Below are 20,455 nucleotides of genomic sequence, written 5' to 3'. Positions count from 1 at the left end.
TGGCCTGCGAGTCCCGATCCTCCCCCCCCCCCCCCGGCCGCGTAGAGAGGGGGCCTGCGAGTCCCGCTCCTCCCCCCGGCCGCGTAGAGAGGGGGCCTGCGAGTCCCGCTTCTCCCCCGGCCGCGTAGAGAGGGGGCCTGCGAGTCCCGCTCCTCCCCCGGCCGCGTAGAGAGGGGGCCTGCGAGTCCGCTCCTCCCCCCGGCCCGCGTAGAGAGGGGGCCTGCGAGTCCCGCTCCTCCCCCCGGCCGCGTAGAGAGGGGGCCTGCGAGTCCCGCTCCTCCCCCCGGCCGCGTAGAGAGGGGGCCTGCGAGTCCCGCTCCTCCCCCCCGGCCGCGTAGAGAGGGGGCCTGCGAGTCCCGCTCCTCCCCCCGGCCGCGTAGAGAGGGGGCCTGCGAGCCCGCTCCTCCCCCCGGCCGCGTAGAGAGGGGGCCTGCGAGTCCCGCTCCTCCCCCCCGCCGCGTAGAGAGGGGGCCTGCGAGTCCCGCTCTCCCCCCCGGCCGCGTAGAGAGGGGCCTGCGAGTCCCGCTTCTCCCCCCGGCCGCGTAGAGAGGGGGCCTGCGAGTCCCGCTTCTCCCCCCCGGACGCGTAGAGAGGGGGCCTGCGAGTCCCGCTTCTCCCCCCCCCCCCCCCCCCCCCCGGCGCCGTAGAGAGGGGGCCTGCGAGTCCCCGTCCCCCCCACCCCCCCCCGTAGAGAGGGGGCCTGCGAGTCCCGCTCCTCCCCCCCCGGCCGCGTAGAGAGGGGGCCTGCGAGTCCCGCTCCTCCCCCCCCCCGGCCGCGTAGAGAGGGGGCCTGCGAGTCCCGCTTCTCCCCCCCCGGACGCGTAGAGAGGGGGCCTGCGAGTCCCGCTTCTTCCCCCCCCCCCCCCGGCCGCGTAGAGAGGGGGCCTGCGAGTCCCCCCCCCCCCCCCGTAGAGAGGGGCCTGCGATTCCCGCTCCTCCCCCCCCGGCCGCGTAGAGAGGGGGCCTGCGAGTCCCGCTCCTCCCCCCCCGGCCGCGTAGAGAGGGGGCCTGCGAGTCCCGCTCCTCCCCCCCCCCCCCGGCCGCGTAGAGAGGGGGCCTGCGAGTCCCGCTCCTCCCCCCCCCCGGCCGCGTAGAGAGGGGGCCTGCGAGTCCCGCTCCTCCCCCCCCCCCCCGGCCGCGTAGAGAGGGGGCCTGCGAGTCCCGCTCCTCCCCCCCCCCCCGGCCGCGTAGAGAGGGGGCCTGCGAGTCCCGCTCCTCCCCCCCCCCCCGGCCGCGTAGAGAGGGGGCCTGCGAGTCCCGCTCCTCCCCCGGCCGCGTAGAGAGGGGGCCTGCGAGTCCCGCTCCTCCCCCCGGCCGCGTAGAGAGGGGGCCTGCGAGTCCCGCTCCTCCCCCCGGCCGCGTAGAGAGGGGGGCCTGCGAGTCCCGCTCCTCCCCCCGGCCGCGTAGAGAGGGGGCCTGCGAGTCCCGCTCCTCCCCCCCCGGCCGCGTAGAGAGGGGGCCTGCGAGTCCCGCTCCTCCCCCCCCGGCCGCGTAGAGAGGGGGCCTGCGAGTCCCGCTCCTCCCCCCCCCCGGCCGCGTAGAGAGGGGGCCTGCGAGTCCCGCTCCACCACCCCCGGTCACGTAGAGAGGGGGCCTGCGAGTCCCGCTCCTCCCCCCCCCCCCCCCCCCCCCCCCCCCCCGGCCGCGTAGAGAGGGGGCCTGCGAGTCCCGCTCCTCCCCCCCCTCCCCCCCCCCCCGGCCGCGTAGAGAGGGGGCCTGCGAGTCCCGCTCCTCCCTCCCCCCCCCCCCGGCCGTGTAGAGAGGGGGCCTGCGAGTCCCGCTCCTCCCCCCCCCCCCGGCCGTGTAGAGAGGGGGCCTGCGAGTCCCGCTCCTCCCCCCCCCCCCGGCCGTGTAGAGAGGGGGCCTGCGAGTCCCGCTCCTCCCCCCCCCCCCGGCCGTGTAGAGAGGGGGCCTGCGAGTCCCGCTCCTCCCCCCCCCGGCCGCGTAGAGAGGGGGCCTGCGAGTCCCGCTCCTCCCCCCCCCCCGGCCGCGTAGAGAGGGGGCCTGCGAGTCCCGCTCCTCCCCCCCCCCCGGCCGCGTAGAGAGGGGGCCTGCGAGTCCCGCTCCTCCCCCCCCCCCCCGGCCGCGTAGAGAGGGGGCCTGCGAGTCCCGCTCCTCCCCCCCCCCCCGGCCGTGTAGAGAGGGGGCCTGCGAGTCCCGCTCCTCCCCCCCCCCCCCCCCGGCCGCGTAGAGAGGGGGCCTGCGAGTCCCGCTCCTCCAGCCCCCCCCCGGCCGCGTAGAGAGGGGGCCTGCGAGTCCCGCTCCTCCCTCCCCCCCCCCCCCGGCCGCGTAGAGAGGGGGCCTGCGAGTCCCGCTCCTCCCCCCCCCCGGCCGCGGAGAGAGGGGGCCTGCGAGTCCCGCTCCTCCCCCCCCCCCGGCCGCGTAGAGAGGGGGCCTGCGAGTCCCGCTCCTCCCCCCCCCCCCGGCCGCGTAGAGAGGGGGCCTGCGAGTCCCGCTCCCCCCCCCCCCGGCCGCGTAGAGAGGGGGCCTGCGAGTCCCGCTCCTCCCCCCCCCCCCGGCCGCGTAGAGAGGGGGCCTGCGAGTCCCGCTCCTCCCCCCCCCGGCCGCGTAGAGAGGGGGCCTGCGAGTCCCGCTCCTCCTGACCCCCCCCGGCCGCGTAGAGAGGGGGCCTGCGAGTCCCGCTCCTCCCCCCCCTCCCCCGGCCGCGTAGAGAGGGGGCCTGCGAGTCCCGCTTCCCCCCAACCCCCCCCCCCCCCCCCGGCCGAGTAGGGAGGGGGCCTGCGAGCCCTTCTTTTTCCGCTTTATCAAGCACAGCTCGTTCTGTCATACTAACAGTTTGATTGTAATTTAGAAAACGTATTTTTGCACCTACTTCACCATCCTGGTCGGGGACGCCGCCTCACCATCCCGGTCGGGGACGCCGCCTCAACCATCCCGGTCGGGGACGCTACAGGAGTAGCTGCTGTGGTTTTAGAGGCTCATTAGATGAGGTTATGGAGCCATTATGACTGCAACTTGTCGGTCGGGGATGTCGGTGGCCCTTTTCTTTCTGAATTGGCCACATTGTATCCATTTATCGTACAATCACAAACATTGTGCCCTAACGAGTGGAGGAAAGGTCTGCAGCTGTTAGTGCGGAGGTCTGAAGTCTGCCGTGTACATTGTACAGACACAGAGTCCTGCACCGCACAGATCGCGAGGTTTCCTCGGAGGACCCCTTTAAAACTTTCTTGAAAATGAAACTGTGGCCTGATTGGTTGCGGAGTGGCTCCCTAGTTTGTAGTTTTCATACATTTTACCAAAGGTGTTTGTGGTGATGCTCGCCCGGGGCAACCATAAACGCTCATAAATGTCTAATCATTGGGACCCCTGGCGACCCCGAGACCACCACACCTGTATGGAGCAGCAGTGCGCATGTGCGACCTGTGCTTCAGTCACTTCAATGGGACAGACAAAGATCAATAATGCACTTGGAAATCCCCTTCCATCCCATAAGTGTCCCAGTAGTCGGACCCCCAGCGATGAGACATTCCTGTATGTGTGTCCAGGATGAATGGAAATAAGGAAGATCAAAAAATACCTCTACAGCGCCACCTATTGGATGACAGTATTCCTGCAAATCAATGGGACTTTAGAACGAGTCCTATCAATGATTGGGAAGAGGAAACCAAGCTGAATAACCATCCAGACAGCTGCTTGCCCCTCATCATGGTGAAGGTCAGTGAGTGTCCGATATACAGACGTGTGTGTATATATATATATATTGTACACCTTCGCATCCGACGTGATGCCCCTTACAGGGGGATACCATTGTACCTGCTGCCCCTTACAGGGGGATACCATTGTACCTGCTGCCCCTTACAGGGGGATACCATTGTACCTGCTGCCCCTTACAGGGGGATACCATTGTACCTGATGCCCCTTACAGGGGGATACCATTGTACCTGATGCCCCTTACAGGGGGATACCATTGTACCTGATGCCCCTTACAGGGGGATACCATTGTACCTGCTGCCCCTTACAGGGGGATACCATTGTACCTGCTGCCCCTTACAGGGGGATACCATTGTACCTGCTGCAGACAATCCTCTGTCAGCGCACGTCTTCCATCTGTCCTGACAGTTTGCTACAATGTATCAAGAAGAAGCCGTTTATTCCAGTTGCTATGAGAAGACAGACCCATTGTGCCCCTTTCTCTGGATTCTAGCAGTATACCGTGTCCCAGAGGGGGGCGCTCCTGTCACTTTCCTCTATACTCCCTGGGCTGATTATTACGATTAGCCTGTTTATGGCGTGAAGCGATACGGCATTGTGTCTAGTGGGGCACCGCTGCTTACCTCCCCTGGAGCAGTAATTACGGCTTCTTTACACTGCGGAACAAAACCGCCTTAACGATTAAGAATGGCGGCATTGGTAAAGTTAACCCTTTACAGTCACAGCTGACTTCAGCCTTCCAGGTTGGCTGATCTCCCTTGTAACACCCAGCTACACATTAAAATCGATGCTCCCCCCTATTGGAGCTTGTGTCAATGATTTTCGCTGCAGTCGAGTGGAAACCAAACGCACCCCTTTATAGTCAGTGGGGTCTGTGGCTCCACGATGAGAACGATCTGTCTGGCCAGTGTAATGCAGCAGGAAAACAGACGGCTGACGGGGCCCTCAGCTGGACAGCCCTGGCGGCTGCTTATCTCCCAGGGAACACACAGGGCATTAACTAATTCAGGAGGAGCAGCAACCCGAATGGCATCCTCACATAGTGAAAGCAGCCCTCCGGGGTAGAGAAGGCCGTCTTCTCCTTTGCACTCTCGGACATGGGAATTTGCCAATATACTTTAGTGAGGTCTAAGGTGGTAATATAGCGGGCAGGAGCTAACCGCTCAATTAGCTCCTCTACCCTGGGCATAGGGTAGGCGTCAAACTTAGACACTTATTCAGTTTTCTATAATGGTTACAGACCGCCCCTCCCCCGAGGGTTTTGGTACTAAGACTATTGGACTCGACCACTCACTGCTGGATTCTTCAATCACCTCTAGTTCTAACATCTTTTTCATCTCTCCCGGTGGGCTTCGGGCATTCGATAGGGTTTTACTCTCACGTGGGGTTCTGTAATGACCTCGTGCTCAATTACATTAGACAAACCGGGCAAGTCGGTAAACAAATGTTTGCTCTTCTGTAACGACTCCTTTCCCTGTTGTTTCTGGGATTTTGATAGGCCCTCCGCTATCATCACGTCCTGAATGCCACTTGTTGCCTCTCGTTCTCTCCAGGCTTTAGTAAGGTTACATGATATCATTGAGAAGGTTTTCTTGGTGCACTTTTATATTAACCTCTCCAACTTTTTCAACAATTTCGTATGGCCCTTGCTGCTTGGCAAGAAACGTACTCTCTGCCGTGGGTATGACAACTAGTACCCGGTCTCCCGGACTGAATGGTCTAACTCTCACATCCCTGTTATAAACCCTTGCTTGGTTTTCCTGACCTTTAAGGAGGTGTTCTTTACAATAGGCATTACTTTTGAAATCCTTTCTTGCATTTGGGAAATGTGCTCTATTACACTTTTGTGAGGGGTAACCTCGGTTTCCCAAGTTTCTTTAGCCACATCAAGTAATCCACGTAGGTGCCGACCATACAACTCGAATGGTGAGAACCCGGTGGATGCCCGAGGAACTTCTCTAATGGACAACAGTAGGTAGGGCAGTAAATAATCCCAGTCGCGGCCGTCCTTCTCAACCACTTTCCTTAAATACTCTTAAGGGTTTTATTAAATCGTTCCACCAGACCATCGGTCCGGGGATGATAGACTGAGGTCCGCAGTTGCTTAATTCCAAGCAGTTTACATAACGCTTTCATAACCTTGGACATAAACGGTGTTCCTTGATCTGGTAATACTTCCTTAGGAATGCCGGTTCTAGTAAACATGGAAGACAATTCCTTCGCAATGCATTTGGATGAGGTATGTCTTAGTGGAACTGCCTCTGGATACCGAGTGGCATAGTCTAGTATTACCAGAATGTATTGGTGACCTCTAGCAGATTTTACTAACAGTCCTACAATGTCCATATCAATACGGTCAAATGGTACCTCGATTATTGGTAAAGGAACCAACGGGCTTTTAAAATGGGCAATCGGTGAGGTTAGCTGGCACATGGGACAGCTCGGGCAAAAATTCAAGATTTCTTTGTGACATCCAGGCCAAAAAAATCTCTGCAGAATACGTTCCTGCTTTTTATTGACCCCCAAATGGCCTCCCAAGTCATGAGTGAGCCATGTTTAATACGGTGCGTCTATAACAAGTCAGGACCAGAAGCTGTCCCACCACCTCGTCTCTAACGATTATTACCCGATACAACATGCCCTGATTCATAGTGAAATGAGGGAACCGATTCTCAGCCCCAGGATTTTGGGGGACCCCATTCACCACAGACACATTTTTGTGAGCATTTTCCAGGGTAAGATCAGTCAGTTGTTCGGTACCAAAATTGTCCCGTGACACCCCCAAATCATGTATAGCGGGGGTTTCCGTAGATCCTCCTCTTCATCTCCTATTAACACTGTCCAGGGAAATTCTGTTAACTCGACCGGGGTCTCTACCCCAGTTTCTGAAGTCGTATAACAAGATCTTTTAGGACCCCCAAGGCCCCTGGGAAGTGTAACTCGAGCCCACAAATCCCAGAATAGTGGAAAGTCTCTCCCAATTATAGTGGGGTGCACCAAATTCACCACAACCCCAACTTTATGGGGGACCGCCCCACATTCGGTGTTTATAGACACTTGAGCCACAGGATAGTCCTTTGTATCCCCATGAGTGCTATGTATATAGCACCATCATGCGTTCCTGTGGAATCAACACATGGGGAACAAGGGCCGACACCAAGGTGATCAAACTCCCCGAGTCCAGCAGAGCATTGACCGTCACATTGCTAATGCTCACTTGACCTAGTTGGGGCTGTTGCTCCAATGAGGAAACTGCACTGTACACGGGGTGTGCGTATAGAGAACGGCGGCGCCCATAGGTGCAATCCAATCGTTCCATAAGGGTAGAGCAGCGTGCAGCAACATGGCCTGGGGCCTGACACTCCCAGCAAACAATGGGGCGAGGGGACTCTGTCCAGTATACCCAAACCTCTCCGTATTCCGCCGCTTCCACTCTGGGACAACTTGGGGCCTTGTTCCTCTAGGCTTGGTGCCCTGTTTAAAGCCGCGGTAAGGAAGTCCTCCTCCAGCAGAGCCGACTAGTGTCCTCCGCAGTGACCTATCGCTCTACCAGGTTCACCAATTGATCTGCGTTGTGTGGGTCTCCCTGAGCGACCCAGCGTGTATGGATTTAGGTAGAGCCTGAATAAATCTGTCCACTACCGCTCTTTCTATGATCTGCGTAGGGAGGAAGTCTCAGGCTGCAGCCATTTCTGAACAAGATGAAACGGATCGAACATCTGTGACCTGGGAGGCTTATTATCGCTATACATCCATGGCGAACACCAGGCAAGCAAGAATCTCTGCTTTCAGCTTGCTATATTCCTTTGCGTCCTGTTGGGTCAGGTCATAATAAGCCTTTTGAGATTCTCCCGTTAAAGGGGTTGTCCCGAGGCAGCAAGTGGGTCTGTACACTTCTGCATGGCCATAATAATGCACTTTGTAATGTACATTGTGCATTAATTATGAGCCATGCAGAAGTTATAAAAAGTTTTATACTTACCTGTTCCGTTGCTGGCGTCCTCGTCTCCATGGTGCCGACTAATTTTCGCCCTCCGATGGCCAAATTAGCCGCGCTTGCGCAGTCCGGGTCTTCTGCAGTCTTCTATGGGGCTCCGTGTAGCTCCGTGTAGCTCCGCCCCGTCACGTGCCGATTCCAGCCAATCAGGAGGCTGGAATCGGCAGTGGACCGCACAGAAGAGCTGCGGTCCACGGAGGAAGAGGCCATCTTCAGCGGTGAGTAGAGAAGTCACCGGAGCGCGGGGATTCAGGTAAGCGCTCCGGTGAGCTTTCTTTACCTCCCTGCATCGGGGTTGTCTCGCGCCGAACGGGGGGGGGGTTGAAAAAAAAAAAAACCCGTTTCGGCGCGGGACAACCCCTTTAAGTAAGGGGCCACCACCTCAGCTTAAGGGGCCACCACCTCAGCTTAAGGGGCCACCACCTCAGCTTAAGGGGCCAGCACATCAGCTTAAGGGGCCAGCACATCAGCTTAAGGGGCCAGCACATCAGCTTAAGGGGCCACCACATCAGCCTAAGGGGCCACCACATCAGCCTAAGGGGCCACCACATCAGCCCACCGCTCAGAGGGCAGTTTTTCCCTTTCTGCTATTCTCTCAAATATGGTCAGGAAGGCTTCCACGTGGTCCTCTGGGGCCATCTTTTGTAAAGCCCCTCTCACTGCTTTCAGGGCATCTTTACCAGCACTTTGGTCAGAGAGGACTGAAGTCTCTTTCACCCTGACTGACTGTCAGCATAGCAAGCTGCTTCACAAGGAGCTGATTTGTCTCCTGCTGCACCTGCATAGCCTCCACATGGGCTTTTTGCTGCACCTGCATAGCCTCCACATGGGCTTTTGCTGCACCTGCATAGCCTCCACATGGGCTTTTGCTGCACCTGCATAGCCTCCACATGGGCTTTTGCTGCACCTGCATAGCCTCCACATGGGCTTTTGCTGCACCTGCATAGCCTCCACATGGGCTTTTGCTGCACCTGCATAGCCTCCACATGGGCTTTTGCTGCACCTGCATAGCCTCCACATGGGCTTTTGCTGCACCTGCATAGCCTCCACATGGGCTTTTGCTGCACCTGCATAGCCTCCACATGGGCTTTTGCTGCACCTGCATAGCCTCCACATGGGCTTTTGCTGCACCTGCATAGCCTCCACATGGGCTTTTGCTGCTGGGCACTTGTCTTGTGTTGCTGTACATTCATCTGTACTAGTTGCTCACCAACTCCTCCATACTTGCAGCAGCTGTTTGCATTTTAACTGCTGTCTGGAGCCAGGACATTCACCGCCGTATAAATCAATGCCCGCATCCTCCACCATATGTAAGAAGCATCCACAACAGGTATGTTTCCGCTGTAGGCAGTCCGGCGGCAGCAGAGGCCGGTGATGGTAAAGCAGGGGGGTTTATTGCCAAACGCTCAGTCATAAACAAACACAGGCTTTCTCCAGCCATATAATGTCCATACGGCACAAAATAACAGTCCTTGTAATCTGATGCAGGGATTCTCACCCAACCCTTTCCCCAGGGTTTTGCTTCCCTCAGCTCTCCAGGTTCTCTTCACCCAGCTTTCCCTGGACTCTGCACACGTCTGTCCTCTCTCTGGTTCGGCTGAACACTCTGCCACAATCTCTCTCTTACTGAGCTTTTCCTGCTCCTTTTCCAGTTATGCTCCAGCCCCTGTCTCATGTAATCTCTAGTTATATCCTGGAGTTTAGGAATCTCTGTGGTATATACACACCATCCAGGACTTTAGCCATTACTCCACTACAATATATATGTGTGAAAGTCCTGACTCACTGACTGACTCGCCACTAATTCTCTAACATGAAATTGGAAGGAGCATTCTTTAGGTCCTAAGTAGGAAGAGTAAAGGGGTCACAACATGATTTTTTTTAATGCTAATTGCAAAACTATTGGCTTCCTGTGTAATGTACCTAATCTAATTCTCTAACTTCCCGATGTTGTACAAATATGAAATTTAGCACAACCATTGTTTACCTAGATGGGAAAAGTAAAGCGGTCACAACTCGATTATTCAATGCTAATTGCAAAAGTAAGTGCACCCCTATGTAATGTAACTCCCTGGTGTAGTGCAAACGTGAAATTTGGCATGACCATACTTTAGGTGCTAAATAGGAAAAGTAAAGGGATCACAACTCGATTATTCAATGATAATTGATAAAGTAAGTGCACTCCTATGTAATGTAACTTTTTGTGAAATTTGGCGCAAGCATTCTTTTGGTCCTAAATGAGGAGAGTGGGGGGGGGGCACATTCTGCAGAGGGACATCGGTACATGCAGTCTGAGGAGAATCTAACGCTCTGTGTATGCATATTTTATTCCTTGGTTACTCTAAAGTAACATTGACTTCATAAAATGAAATAAGAGGGTGTGGGTGATACAGAAAGTACAGGGGCAGGCGAGGAGTTGGGGGTGATACAGAAAGTACAGGGGCAGGCGAGGAGTTGGGGGTGATACAGAAGGTACAGGGGCAGGCGAGGAGTTGGGGGTGATACAGAAAGTACAGGGGCAGGCGAGGAGTTGGGGGTGATACAGAAAGTACAGGGGCAGGCGAGGAGTTGGGGGTGATACAGAAAGTACAGGGGCAGGCGAGGAGTTGGGGGTGATACAGAAGGTACAGGGGCAGGCGAGGGGTTGGGGTGATACAGAAGGTACAGGGGCAGGCGAGGAGTTGGGGGTGATACAGAAAGTACAGGGGCAGGCGAGGAGTTGGGGGTGATACAGAAAGTACAGGGGCAGGCGAGGAGTTGGGGGTGATACAGAAGGTACAGGGGCAGGTGAGAGGTTGGAGGTGATACAGAAGGTACAGGGGCAGGTGAGGGGTTGGAGGTGATACAGAAGGTACAGGGGCAGGTGAGGGGTTGGAGGTGATACAGAAGGTACAGGGGCAGGTGAGGGGTTGGAGGTGATACAGAAGGTACAGGGGCAGGCGAGGGGTTGGAGGTGATACACAAGGTACAGGGGCAGGTGAGGGGTTGGGGTGATACAGAAGGTACGGGGGCAGGCGAGGGGTTGGAGGTGATACAGAAGGTACAGGGGCAGGCGAGGAGTTGGGGTTAATACAGAAGGTACGGGGGCAGGTGAGGGGGTTGGGGGTGATACACAAGGTACAGGGGCAAGCGAGGGGTTGGGGGGTCATACAGAAGGTATCGGGATAGGCGAGGGGGTGGGGTGATACACAAGATAGCGGGGCCGGCAGCGTAAGCAAGGGCGAACACAGCAACGTGACAATAACATGTGCTATACAGTTTTTAGGACACAAACGGGGCGGGGGCAGTACAGGAGGTGCGGGGCAGGAAGGGTACATGATAAGCAAAAGTGGAAAGCCATAGGGAGGTGCAGGGGTGTATCGTGGCGGTGGGGGACTAGATCAGGGGGTTTGGTATGCTACTTTGAAGAGGTGCGTTTTCAAGGCGTGTCTGAAGCTCTGCATATCGGGGATGGTCCGGATGCCTTGGGCTAGAGCGTTCAGAGGGTCCGTGTACTGGAGGGAAGCGATGTATGGTGGAGCGGAGCATGGGCTGGGTGATGTACGGTGGTGTGTAGTGTGCGGGCTGGGTGATGTACGGACAGGAGGAGGTGATGTACGGTGGTGTGTAGTGTGCGGGCTGGGTGATGTACGGACAGGAGGAGGTGATGTACGGTGGTGTGCAGTGTGAGGGCTGGGTGATGTACAGTGGTGGGCAGTGTGCGGGCTGGGTGATGTACGGTGGTGTGTAGTGTGCAGGCTGGGTGATGTATGGTGGTGTGTAGTGTGCAGGCTGGGTGATGTACGGTGGTGTGTAGTGTGCAGGCTGGGTGATGTACGGTGGTGTGTAGTGTGCAGGCTGGGTGATGTACGGTGGTGTGTAGTGAGTGGGCTGGGTGATGTATGTTGGTGTGGTGTGAGTGGGCTGGGTGATGTATGTTGGTGTGGTGTCTGTGGGCTGGGTGATGTACGGTGGTGGGCAGTGTGCGGGCTGGGTGATGTACGGACAGGAGGAGGTGATGTACGGTGGTGTGTAGTGTGCGGGCTGGGTGATGTACAGACAGGAGGAGGTGATGTACAGTGGTGGGCAGTGTGCGGGCTGGGTGATGTACGGACAGGAGGAGGTGATGTACGGTGGTGTGTAGTGTGCGGGCTGGGTGATGTACGGTGGTGTGTAGTGAGTGGGCTGGGTGATGTATGTTGGTGTGGTGTCTGTGGGCTGGGTGATGTATGGTGGTGGGCAGTGTGTGGGCTGGGTGATGTATGGACAGGAGGAGGTGATGTACGGTGGTGCGGAGCGTAGGCTGAGTGATGTACGGACAGGAGCTGATGTACGGTGGCGCGGGCTGGGTGATGCACAGGAGGGGAGCGATGCACGCTGGAGCATGGGTTGGGTGCTGTACGGACAGGAGGAGGTGATGTACGGTGGTGGGCAGTGTGCGGGCTGGGTGATGTACGGACAGGAGGAGGTGATGTACGGTGGTGTGTAGTGTGCGGGCTGGGTGATGTACGGTGGTGTGTAGTGAGTGGGCTGGGTGATGTATGTTGGTGTGGTGTCTGTGGGCTGGGTGATGTATGGTGGTGGGCAGTGTGTGGGCTGGGTGATGTACGGACAGGAGGAGGTGATGTACGGTGGTGGGCAGTGTGCGGGCTGGGTGATGTACGGACAGGAGGAGGTGATGTACGGTGGTGTGTAGTGTGCGGGCTGGGTGATGTATGGACAGGAGGAGGTGATGTACGGTGGCGCGGAGCGTAGGCTTAGTGATGTACGGACAGGAGCTGATGTACGGTGGCGCGGGCTGGGTGATGCACAGGAGGGGAGCGATGTACGCTGGAGCATGGGTTGGGTGCTGTACGGTGGTGTGTAGTGTACGGGCTGGGTGATGTATGTTGGTGTGGTGTCTGGGCTGGGTGATGTACAGTGGTGGGCAGTGTGTGGGCTGGGTGATGCATGGACAGGAGGTGATTACGGTGATGTGGAGCGGAGCATGGGCTGGGTGATGTACGGTGGCATCGTGAAGAGCTTTGTGGGTGAGGGTGATGAGTGTGAATTGTGTTCTGTAGTGGATAAGCACCCAGTGCAGCGACTGCCATAGTGCAGGGGCGTCTGCGCTGTGGCTGGACAGGAAGATGAGCCTGGCTGCCACATTCAGGATGGATTGGAGTGGAGCGAGTCCGGTGCGGGGGAGGCTGATCAGCAGGGAGTTGCAGTAGTTGAGTCGGGAATGGATTTGGGCGACCACGAGTATCTTTAGCGCGTCCGTTGTGAGGAACAGCCGGATGTTGGCAATGTTCCTGAGGTGCAGGCGGCATGTTCGGGCCAGGGATTGGGTGTGGGGGGTAAAGGAAGGTCAGAGTCCAGTGTGACCGCAGCGGGTGAGCTGTCTGGGGTTATGGTGGTGCCAGATACTGATATGGAGATGTTGGGCGAGGTCGGCTGGTTGCGAGTGAGAAGACAAGGTCATCAGTTTTTGAGAGGTTAAGACAGCGGGAGGACCTGGTGTTAGAGACGGCGGACAGACAGACAGTCTAGAGGAGAGGTGCAGAGAGATTACAGGAGGAGGGGTATAGCTGGGTGTCATCAGCGTAGAGATGGTAGTGGAGGCCGAATCTGCGGATGGTTTGTCCTATTGGGGCTGTGTAGATGGAGAAGAGAAGGGGATCAAGGACTGAGCCCTGGGGGACCCCAACAGCGAGGAGGAGAGGGGACCAAGAACTGAGCCCTGGGGGACCCCAACAGCGAGGAGGAGAGGGGACCAAGAACTGAGCCCTGGGGGACCCCAACAGCGAGGGGGAGCAGAGAAGATGGAGAGCCAGCAAGGGAGATGCTGAAAGAGCGGTCAGAGAGCTAGGAGAAGAACCAGGAGAGAGCAATGTCCTTTAGGACAACTTTGCTGTTGCCAGGTTCTTTGATACTTTTATGAGGGTGGTTTTGGTCGAGTGTAGAGGGCGGACACCGGACTGGAGGGGGTCGAGGAGAGCGTTGTATCATCCCACCAAGTTTCCGTGATGCCGATGACATCATATTTCTCTTCCTGTGTTCGGAGCTCCAGTTCTCCTTGTTTGTTCCCCATGCTCTGTGCATTTGTGTGGAAACATGTTAGTTTGTGATCGGGGTCTCTTGCTCCTCTACTTGCCTTCTGATTTTTTTGGTCTGTGTTCTTTCCCTTCTAATAGCGAGGGTCTCGGATGCATTAATTAGATGTATATTTTTACCTTTCCCTTCCCAGATTGTTCTAGTGTAAAGCCCTCCTAATGAGCGGTCTGGACTTTACACTCAGCTGCATTGTCTTCTCACCAGCTGCCGCGAGCTATCAGCTGAATATAATGTAACCAGCTGCTCCCATGGAGAACACAGCCTGCGGTCCCTGCTATCTCTCTCTGGCTGAACAATGGATTTTATACTCACCTAAAAATCATTGTTGAGCCGAAGAGTAAAAGATGGAAGTGTTTACACGCAACGATTATCGCTCAAAAGCCAACATTTGAAGACCTTTTGAGTGATCGTTGCGTGTCACTGGGGCTTTAGTTCCTATTTTTCTGGAGTATTGGGGGTTTGGGCTGGAGGCACCTGGTAGTCCGCCAGTTCTGTCTGTATCATCTATGTTTTTGTAGTGGGTTTGTTGTCTGATCAGATGTTTTTTCTATCTTTAGGTGCTAGACCAGGACAGGACGGCATTGCAGAAGGTCAAGAAAAGCGTAAAAGCCATCTATAATTCAGGTCAAGGTAAGTACAGACTGCGGGAGGCGCCTTCCCTGTCCGCACTCGACACTTTATCCTTGTGTAAAGATGTGAGGAGGATGGCAGCACAGAGTACTTCAGAGCTGTGTTCACAGGATGTGATGTGTGCGGAAGCTCCCGGGTCCTAGCAGCGCAGAGTACTTCAGAGCTGTGTGCACAGGACATGATGTGTGCGGAAGCTCCCGGGTCCTAGCAGCGCAGAGTACTTCAGAGCTGTGTGCACGGGACATGATGTGTGCGGAAGCTCCCGGGTCCCAGCAGCGCAGAGTACTTCAGAGCTGTGTGCACAGGACATGATGTGTGGGGAAGCTCCCGGGTCCCAGCAGCGCAGAGTACTTCAGAGCTGTGTGCACGGGACATGATGTGTGCGGAAGCTCCCGGGTCCCAGCAGCGCAGAGTACTTCAGAGCTGGGTGCACAGGACATGATGTGTGGGGAAGCTCCCGGGTCCCAGCAGCGCAGAGTACTTCAGAGCTGTGTGCACAGGACATGATGTGTGCGGAAGCTCCCGGGTCCCAGCAGCGCAGAGTACTTCAGAGCTGTGTGCACAGGACATGATGTGTGGGGAAGCTCCCGGGTCCCAGCAGCGCAGAGTACTTCAGAGCTGTGTGCACGGGACATGATGTGTGCGGAAGCTCCCGGGTCCCAGCAGCGCAGAGTACTTCAGAGCTGTGTGCACAGGACATGATGTGTGGGGAAGCTCCCGGGTCCCAGCAGCGCAGAGTACTTCAGAGCTGTGTGCACAGGACATGATGTGTGCGGAAGCTCCCGGGTCCCAGCAGCGCAGAGTACTTCAGAGCTGTGTGCACAGGACATGATGTGTGCGGAAGCTCCCGGGTCACAGCAGCACAGAGTACTTCAGAGCTGTGTGCACAGGACATGATGTGTGGGGAAGCTCCCGGGTCCCAGCAGCGCAGAGTACTTCAGAGCTGTCTGCACGGGACATGATGTGTGCGGAAGCTCCCGGGTCCCAGCAGCGCAGAGTACTTCAGAGCTGTGTGCACAGGACATGATGTGTGCGGAAGCTCCCGGGTCACAGCAGCACAGAGTACTTCAGAGCTGTGTGCACAGGATGTGATGTGTGGGGAAGCTCCCGGGTCCCAGCAGCGCAGAGTACTTCAGAGCTGTGTGCACAGGACATGATGTGTGCGGAAGCTCCCGGGTCCCAGCAGCGCAGAGTACTTCAGAGCTGTGTGCACAGGACATGATGTGTGGGGAAGCTCCCGGGTCCCAGCAGCGCAGAGTACTTCAGAGCTGTGTGCACGGGACATGATGTGTGCGGAAGCTCCCGGGTCCCAGCAGCGCAGAGTACTTCAGAGCTGTGTGCACAGGACATGATGTGTGGGGAAGCTCCCGGGTCCCAGCAGCGCAGAGTACTTCAGAGCTGTGTGCACAGGACATGATGTGTGCGGAAGCTCCCGGGTCCCAGCAGCGCAGAGTACTTCAGAGCTGTGTGCACGGGACATGATGTGTGCGGAAGCTCCCGGGTCCCAGCAGCGCAGAGTACTTCAGAGCTGTGTGCACAGGACATGATGTGTGCGGAAGCTCCCGGGTCCCAGCAGCGCAGAGTACTTCAGAGCTGTGTGCACAGGACATGATGTGTGGGGAAGCTCCCGGGTCCTAGCAGTGCAGAGTACTTCAGAGCTGTGTGCACGGGACATGATGTGTACGGAAGCTCCCGGGTCCCAGCAGCGTAGAGTACTTCAGAGCTGTGTGCACAGGATGTGATGTGTGGGGAAGCTCCCGAGTCCCAGCAGCGCAGAGTACTTCAGAGCTGTGGCACGTGACATGATGTGTGGGGAAGCTCCCGGGTCCCAGCAGCGCAGAGTACTTCAGAGCTGTGGCACGGGACATGATGTGTGGGGAAGCTCCCGGGTCCCAGCAGCGCAGAGTACTTCAGAGCTGTGGCACGGGACATGATGTGTGCGGAAGCTCCTGGGTCCCAGCAGCGCAGAGTACTTCAGAGCTGTGTGCACAGGACATGATGTGTGCGGAAGCTCCCCCTGCGGCCGTGATCAGGGGGACCGGCCCTGAAGGGGTTACCAGCCTCTGCGGCCGTGATCAGGGGGACCGGCCCTGAAGGGGTTACCAGCCCCTGCGGCCGTGATCAGTGGGACCGGCCCTGAAGGGGTTACCAGCCCCTGCCGCCGTGATCAGGGGGAGCGGCACTGAAGGGGTTACCAGCCCCTGCGGCCGTGATCAGGGGGACCGGCCCTGAAGGGGTTACCAGCCCCTGCGGCCGTGATCACGGGGACCGGCCCTGAAGGGGTTACCAGCCTCTGCGGCCGTGATCAGGGGGACCGGCCCTGAAGGGGTTACCAGCCCCAGCTGCTGCAGACATCCTGCGCGTTTCTTGTCGCTCCTTCTATACTTGTCACTAACATCGTTGGGTTTGCCATCAGGACAGACGGTGTTCCGGTTGTTGCGCCGGTCGCTGCCGATCGGACGACACCGGGTGGGATTTGGGTTATTTTTTTAAACAACGAGGAAAAAGTGTGAAACAAGGTTATCTTAATTACATTTTGTTTCCGTCTCTGATAATACACCGCAGTACTTCTGCACCTTTCAGTGTATTCAGTGTGTCGGATTAATGTCTGTTTAGACACTTTCTGACAGTTTTTCTGATTTGTCTGAAAAAGCGCCAAAAAGTGATGGAAATTGTGTCAAAGTTTTGGCACAATTTTTGGTGTAAAATAAGCCAAATAGTAGGTGGTGTTAGACCAGCAGTGTTAGTGAATAAGCCCCATTGGCAGAGAGCACGGCGATCCATCTCCCCTCCTGCTGAAGTCGGTGGTCCAGGCGGAGCGCCCCCTAGTGTCTACCATGGCAGAGAGCACGGCGATCCATTTCCTCCTCCTGCTGAGATCGGTGGTCCAGGCGGTGCGCCCCCTAGTGTCTACAACGGCAGAGAGCACGGCGATCCATCTCCCCCCTCCTGCTGAGGTCGGTGGTCCAGGCGGAGCGCCCCCTAGTGTCTACCATGGCAGAGAGCACGGCGATCCATCTCCGCCTCCTGCTGAGATCGGTGGTCCGGGCGGAGCGCCCCCTAGTGTCTACAACAGCAGAGAGCACGGCGATCCATCTCCCCCCTCCTGCTGAGGTCGGTGGTCCAGGTGGAGCGCCCCCTAGTGTCTACCATGGCAGAGAGCACGGCGATCCATCTCCCCCTCCTGCTGAGGTCGGTGGTCCAGGCGGAGCGCCCCCTAGTGTCTACAACAGCAGAGAGCACGGCGATCCATCTCCCCCCTCCTGCTGAGGTCGGTGGTCCAGGTGGAGCGCCCCCTAGTGTCTACCATGGCAGAGAGCACGGCGATCCATCTCCCCCTCCTGCTGAGGTCGGTGGTCCAGGCGGAGCGCCCCCTAGTGTCTACAACAGCAGAGAGCACGACGATCCATCTCCCCCTTCTGCTGAGATCGGTGGTCCAGGCGGAGCGCCCCCTAGTGTCTACCATGGCAGAGAGCACGGCGATCCATCTCCCCCCCCCCCTGCTGAGATCGGTGGTCCAGGCGGAGCGCCCCCTAGTGTCTACAACAGCAGAGAGCACGGCGATCCATCTCCCCCCTCCTGCTGAGGTCGGTGGTCCAGGCGGAGCGCCCCCTAGTGTCTACCATGGCAGAGAGCACGGCGATCCATCTCCCCCTCCTGCTGAGATCGGTGGTCCAGGCGGAGCGCCCCCTAGTGTCTACAACGGCAGAGAGCACGGCGATCCATCTCCCCCTCCTGCTGAGATCGGTGGTCCAGGCGGTGCGCCCCCTAGTGTCTACCATGGCAGAGAGCACGGCGATCCATCTCCGCCTCCTGCTGAGATCGGTGGTCCAGGCGGAGCGCCCCCTAGTGTCTACAACGGCAGAGAGCACGGCGATCCATCTCCTCCCTCCCTGCTGAGATCGGTGGTCCAGGCGGAGCGCCCCCTAGTGTCTACCATGGCAGAGAGCACGGCGATCCATCTCCCCCCTCCTACTGAGGTCGGTGGTCCAGGTGGAGCGCCCCCTAGTGTCTACAACGGCAGAGAGCACGGAGATCCATCTCCCCTCCTGCTGAGATCGGTGGTCCAGGCGGAGCGCCCCCTAGTGTCTACAACGGCAGAGAGCACGGCGATCCATCTCCCCTCCTGCTGAGGTCGGTGGTCCGGGAGGAGCGCCTCCTAGTGTCTACCATGGCAGAGAGCACGGCGATCCATCTCCCCCTCCTGCTGAGATCGGTGGTCCAGGCGGAGCGCCACCTAGTGTCTACAACGGCAGAGAGCATGGCGATCCATCTCCGCCTCCTGCTGAGATCGGTGGTCCGGGCGGAGCGCCCCCTAGTGTCTACCATGGCAGAGAGCACGGCGATCCATCTCCCCCCTCCTGCTGAGGTCGGTGGTCCAGGCGGAGCGCCCCCTAGTGTCTACCATGGCAGAGAGCACGGCGATCCATCTCCCCCTCCTGCTGAGATCGGTGGTCCAGGCGGAGCGCCCCCTAGTGTCTACAACGGCAGAGAGCACGGCGATCCATCTCCCCCTCCTGCTGAGATCGGTGGTCCAGGCGGTGCGCCCCCTAGTGTCTACCATGGCAGAGAGCACGGCGATCCATCTCCGCCTCCTGCTGAGATCGGTGGTCCAGGCGGAGCGCCCCCTAGTGTCTACAACGGCAGAGAGCACGGCGATCCATCTCCTCCCTCCCTGCTGAGATCGGTGGTCCAGGCGGAGCGCCCCCTAGTGTCTACCATGGCAGAGAGCACGGCGATCCATCTCCCCCCTCCTACTGAGGTCGGTGGTCCAGGTGGAGCGCCCCCTAGTGTCTACAACGGCAGAGAGCACGGCGATCCATCTCCCCTCCTGCTGAGGTCGGTGGTCCGGGCGGAGCGCCCCCTAGTGTCTACAACGGCAGAGAGCACGGCGATCCATCTCCCCCTCCTGCTGAGGTCGGTGGTCCGGGAGGAGCGCCTCCTAGTGTCTACCATGGCAGAGAGCACGGCGATCCATCTCCCCCTCCTGCTGAGATCGGTGGTCCAGGCGGAGCGCCACCTAGTGTCTACAACGGCAGAGAGCATGGCGATCCATCTCCGCCTCCTGCTGAGATCGGTGGTCCGGGCGGAGCGCCCCCTAGTGTCTACCATGGCAGAGAGCACGGCGATCCATCTCCGCCTCCTGCTGAGATCGGTGGTCCAGGCGGAGCGCCCCCTAGTGTCTACCATGGCAGAGAGCACGGCCATCCATCTCCCCCTCCTGCTGAGGTCGGTGGTCCGGGCGGAGCGCCACCTAGTGTCTACAACGGCAGAGAGCATGGCGATCCATCTCCGCCTCCTGCTGAGATCGGTGGTCCGGGCGGAGCACCCCCTAGTGTCTACCATGGCAGAGAGCACGGCGATCCATTTCCCCCTCCTGCTGAGATCGGTGGTCCGGGCGGAGCGCCCCCTAGTGTCTACAACGGCAGAGAGCACGGCGATCCATCTCCCCCCTCCTACTGAAGTCGGTGGTCCAGGTGGAGCGCCCCCTAGTGTCTACCATGGCAGAGAGCACTGCGATCCATCTCCCCTTCCTGCTGAGATCGGTGGTCCAGGCGGAGCGCCCCCTAGTGTCTACAACGGCAGAGAGCACGGCGATCCATCTCCCCCTCCTGCTGAGGTCGGTGGTCCAGGCGGAGCGCCCCCTAATGTCTACCATGGCAGATAGCACGGCGATCCATCTCCCCCTTCTGCTGAGATCGGTGGTCCAGGCGGAGCGCCCCCTAGTGTCTACCATGGCAGAGAGCCCGGCGATCCATCTCCCCCTCCTGCTGAGATCGGTGGTCCAGGCGGAGCGCCCCCTAGTGTCTACCATGGCAGATAGCACGGCGATCCATCTCCCCCTCCTGCTGAGATCGGTGGTCCAGGCGGAGCGCCCCCTAGTGTCTACCATGGCAGATAGCACGGCGATCCATCTCCCCCTCCTGCTGAGGTCGGTGGTCCAGGCGGAGCGCCCCCTAATGTCTACCATGGCAGATAGCACGGCGATCCATCTCCCCCTTCTGCTGAGATCGGTGGTCCAGGCGGAGCGCCCCCTAGTGTCTACCATGGCAGAGAGCCCGGCGATCCATCTCCCCC

General features: G+C 58.5%; 1 protein-coding gene across 4 annotated transcripts in view; it reads left to right on the top strand.

The window, feature by feature from the left end:
* The window catches only part of ASAP1 (ArfGAP with SH3 domain, ankyrin repeat and PH domain 1), a 403,335-nt gene that overhangs the window by 253,564 nt on the left and 129,316 nt on the right, over positions 1 to 20,455 (top strand). For all 4 annotated transcript variants that reach the window (XM_066578799.1, XM_066578798.1, XM_066578796.1 and 1 more), the window contains one exon: positions 14,305 to 14,377. In XM_066578799.1, the coding sequence (XP_066434896.1) occupies positions 14,305 to 14,377 (73 nt within the window). The remainder of the gene's footprint in view (positions 1 to 14,304; positions 14,378 to 20,455) is intronic.

Source organism: Eleutherodactylus coqui, chromosome 9, assembly GCF_035609145.1.
Source record: "Eleutherodactylus coqui strain aEleCoq1 chromosome 9, aEleCoq1.hap1, whole genome shotgun sequence".
NCBI lineage: Eukaryota > Metazoa > Chordata > Amphibia > Anura > Eleutherodactylidae > Eleutherodactylus > Eleutherodactylus coqui.
The sequence above is the reverse complement of the archived record's forward strand: the minus strand, read 5'-3'. Positions and strand labels throughout refer to the sequence as shown.